The sequence below is a fragment of the Panthera leo genome, chromosome D1, assembly GCF_018350215.1.
Source record: "Panthera leo isolate Ple1 chromosome D1, P.leo_Ple1_pat1.1, whole genome shotgun sequence".
NCBI lineage: Eukaryota > Metazoa > Chordata > Mammalia > Carnivora > Felidae > Panthera > Panthera leo.
In genome coordinates, this window is record NC_056688.1 from 21,542,080 (window position 1) to 21,546,977 (window position 4,898).

General features: G+C 38.6%; 1 protein-coding gene across 1 annotated transcript; it reads right to left on the reverse strand.

Annotated features, from left to right (window-relative positions):
* Positions 1 to 3,483: 3,483 nt before the first annotated feature.
* LOC122199956 (olfactory receptor 8B12-like) lies at positions 3,484 to 4,419 on the reverse strand. The gene has a single exon (XM_042905352.1). It carries the CDS (start codon positions 4,417 to 4,419, stop codon positions 3,484 to 3,486), a length of 936 nt encoding a protein of 311 aa, XP_042761286.1.
* Between the last annotated feature and the right edge of the window lie 479 nt (positions 4,420 to 4,898).

The window sequence follows — 4,898 nt, forward strand, 5'->3', positions numbered from 1 at the left end:
TGGGTGGCTCAGTCCATTAAGCATCTGACTTCGGCTCAGGTCATGATCTCACGGTTCATGGTCTCAAGCCCTGTATTGGGCTTTGCACTGTCAGCACAGAGCCTGGAGCCTGCTTTAGATTCTGCGTCTCCCTCTCTCTCTCTCTCTCTGCCCCTCCCCTGCTCATGCTCGCTCTCTCTCTCCCTCTCTCAAAAATAAATAAACATTAAAAAAAAAATTTTTAAGATATCCAAACAGCCAATACACGTATTAAAAGGTGCTTGACATCAGGAAAATAAAAATTAAAAGGCATTTTCTTACACACACCAGAATGGGTAAAATGCAAATACTAAGTGTTAATAAGGATGTGGAGCAACTGGAACTCTCAGACATTGTTGCCAGCAGTGCCAACTGACTCAAATGTTTTTTTAAAACACTTTAGCAGTACTTATAAAAGCTAAATATAGACCTACTCTATTATCCAGAAAATCCACATCTAAGTGTATATCCAAAAGAAATGTTTGCATACTTCAATCAAAATGCATGTTCAGGGGTGCCTGGGTGACTCAGTCTTGAGCATCTGACTCCTGATTTCAGCTCAGGTCATGATCTCACAGTTAGTGGGATCAAGCCCTGTGTCAGGCTCCACGCTGACGACATGGAGCCTGCTTGAGATTCTCTCTTTCCCTCTCTCTCTTGCCCCTCCCCTGCACTCTCTCTCTCTCTCTCAAAATAAATATATAAACTTTAAAAATCCATGTTTAAAAAATTTTGTAGAAGCTTTATTAACAATAGGGCTAAAATTGATGGATGAATGGATAAAGAAGATGTGGGATAGATAGATACATAGATAGATAGACAGACATATACAATGGAGTATTACTCAGCAATCAAAAAGAATGAAATCTTGCCATTTGCAACTATGCAGATGGAACTAAAGGGTATTATGCTAAGTGAAATTAGTCAGTCAGAGAAAGACAAGTATCATATGACTTCATTCATATGAAGCCTTTAAGAGACAAAACAGATGAACATAAGGGAAGGGAAGAAAAAATAACATAAAAACAGGGAGGGGGACACAACATAAAAGATTCTTAAATATAGAGAACAAACAGGGTTACTAGAGCGGTTGTGGGAGAGGGAATGGGCTAAATGGGTAAGGGGCATTAAGGAATCTACTTCTGAAATCATTGTTGCACTATATGCTAACTAACTTAGATGTAAATTTAAAAAATAAATTAAATTAAAAAAAAACAAAACCAATAGGTCTGAAACTTGACCAGTTCAATTAACAGGCTAAATAGTTGTATATTCACATAATGGAATACCACATAACAATAAAAAGTATATATATCTGTATATGCAACACTATAGATGAGTATCACAGTCATTATTATGCTGAGATAAAGAAGCCAGAAACAACAGAGTATGTGTTTATGTGAAGTTCAAACATAGGCAAAACTAATCTATGATAATAAAAGTCAGGAGAGTGGATAAGCTCTGGGTAGGGGGGTGGGATGTGAGGGCAGGTAATATTTACTGGAAAGGAGCAAAAGGAAGCCTTCTAACGTGGATGGAAATGTTTTACATCATTATCTAGTCTGTGGTTACATATACATATGCAAAAATTCAATGAGCTATACACTTAAGATCTGCATACTTTGCTATATGAAAGTTAGACTACAAAAAAATTTTAAAGGAAGGTTTCTGTTTTCTTTCATTACCTACATTGTGCCGCATACCCAGTACATACCTAATACACCACCCCATGCCTAAATTCTAGGTTCCCTGAATTCAGGTATCTATTTAGTCTCATCTAAAGTATAATTCTCCCCACGTGTTTCTTATTTTCTTTGCAGCAACACTGACCAGAATCAAAAGGCAAAACTAAACATTTATCCACACTTCCCTTATTTCTCACTGGAATAGAACTTTCCTAAGGAAAAGTTCATAAATAAAAATATTTCCCCAGCATGGCACTTCTCATTACTTCCAAAGAAATCTTACCACTAATGGTGAGTTTACACACGCACACACACACACACACACACACACACGCACGCACACACACACACACAAATTGTTCCTTTGATTTTTTATATAATGCTATATTTCTCATTACATAATACTGTGGATTTATGAACTTATCCTGAGATCACCATCCCCTCCCCATGTGCCCCATTATTAGAATATGATGGCTATCTACAATGACTGAAAATTCAATAGCCATTGCCTCTCCTAATAAGCAACAGGTTGGTGCTGCCTTCATAGCTAAATGTGTCCGCACAGCTACCTGGTGCTCTGTTACATCCTCCAGACCAGTGTCATTTACTAAAAATGTAATTTAAGCCACATTTGTAATTCTCGGCCTTCTAGTAGACACATTTAAAAAAGCTAAACAGGTAAATTCATTTTAATAATATATTTTATTTAATGTAATATATCCAAAATGTTACTTCTACATGTAATCAACATAAAAAGTTGCAATGAGATATTTTACAGTTTTTCATATTACTCCTTCAAAGATCCAGTGTGTACTTTACAATTACATTGTACAATTACATGTAGTTTACATTACACACTTAGAGTATGTCTCAGTTTCAATGCTCAATACCATATACCACTAGTGACTACCATTTTGGATAGTACAGCACCCAGTTATTTTGGACCACAGCCAAGGTAACCCTTGAAATAAGACTCCAAATTCTTTCTCTGTTAGTCTTGAAGTAATATATGACTCCTCTACCACACATCTTTACACCCCATAAAAATAAGTTTCTCTCTTCTGGAAGTTTTAATTCACTAAACTATGTCCATAGGGCTCCACCCACCAAGTCATTGGTCACCATACTTGCCTCTCTCTGAAATCTAACATACTTTCCACTTACACACTGCAAAATTCATCAAACACTGATCTTGTCATTTTGCCAAGACCAACTCAACAAAATTTTTCACCTCCTACTCTCTTGAAAAATGTGATATATTAAAATTATCCTGTGAAAAGTAGCATGAAATTACTGTGAATATATTCATAATTTAAATGTGCTAGGTCAACCAACATGAGAAATGAAATCTTCCAAGAAAAGGATGAGGGAAGAAAACATGGCAAAGGGAAAAACAAACTGGATCGGGATTCAAGCAACGATTTCAGTTCCAGATAGTTTTATGTTCTTGCGCAACATACAAACATTTCTGACTCTGCAAAGTGCAATGTATTATAAAAAGGCACTAGACCGAATGATTCCTAAGCCCCACTCAGTGTTGAATACTCTGTAATTGCAGCAATTATTTTTCATAAAATAAAGAAGGAAAAATTGGGGGATTAGGGTAAGGGAGAATCAATCCATTGGGGAAAAAACATTAAAATTTCCTCTACCATATAGTACAGAAAGAAAGCACTGGTGCTTGGAGTCCTCAATGAAAAAAGTAATAACAACAATAGTAATAAAAACACTACAATAAAAAAAATCCTTGGATCACTTATCTAAATTTCTAATATTTTTTTCAAGAGAAGGTTATTCTGCCCACGGTTTTCCTCAGGGCAACTTTGACATCCTTATTCCTCAGACTGTAGATTAATGGGTTGAACATTGGCACAACAATGGTGTAGAACAAGGAAGACACTTTCCCCTGGTCAAGGGGTAAAATAGAAGGTGGCTTGAGGTACATAAAAGCTCCTGATCCAAAGAAAAGAGAAACTGCAATTATGTGAGAACTGCAGGTACTGAAGGCCTTGGACCTGCCTTCAGTGGAGCTAATGTGGAAAATACTAGAAATAATGAAACCATAAGATATAAAAATGGCAACAATGGGCACCCCAATGCCAATGGTCACAACAATAAAGACAATTAGTACATTTATGTAAGAGCTGTTGCAAGAGAGCTCAAGGAGGGGAAGGATGTCACACATATAGTGATTAACAAGGTTGTCAGAACGAAATGTCAGAAATAATATATTTCCTGTATGGGCCACAGCTCCCAAAACCCCCATCCCATAGACACCCAGCAAAAGGAGTAAACACACCTGAGAAGACACAGTGACCATGTACAGCAGTGGTTTACAGATGGCGACATAGCGGTCATATGCCATCGCTGACAGGATGTAGGATTCAGAAAAGACAAAAAAGCAAAAGAAAAAGAGCTGAGTCATACACCCTGCATAGGAAATGATGTTCTTCTTGGAGACAAAACTCATTAGCATTTTGGGGATGATGGCAGTAGAGAAACTAAAATCTATGAAGGACAAGTTGAAGAGGAAAAAGTACATGGGAATATGAAGGTGAGAATTCAGCCCAATCAGGGTTATCAGGCCCAGGTTCCCCACCACAGTGACCATGTAGAAACCTAGAAACAGGAAGAAGAGGGGCATCTGGAGTTCTGGCTCATCTGTTAAGCCTGCGAGGATAAACTCTGTCACAGAGGAGGCATTATCTGCAGCCATTCTCCTCTAGGAGAGTCTGTAAGGGAAAAAGAAGAGTCACTGAGACAAAGAGAGAGAAGCCACACACCATGGAACTTAAGGGGCTGACATGGAGAAGAAAAGAATGGGAACATTTACTGGCACTGTTCCAAATGTTGTGTGGCATTATGAGTATCCCCATTTCACAGGTGAGGACACTGGACCTAAGTGACTTGCACAAGTCCTGATGCTACTAAGTTACAGCAGGAGGTGAACTCAGGTGGTCTGGCTCCTGGGGTTTGAGCTTTTACCCACTCTGCTAGAGGACAGACCAGGGCAGGCAGGCACTCACCCTCCTCTGCTTGGAGTCACAGTGCTGTTCTCCACTGGCTCTCATCCATCTCTTTCATCGAGACTCAACTGGCCCCGATGAAAAGCAAGTGACAACTCAGAGCTCAGACCCTCTGCTTCTGCTTCTCTACTTTGAGGAGCGAAACCTCTAATTTATCTTGCTGCGCTGA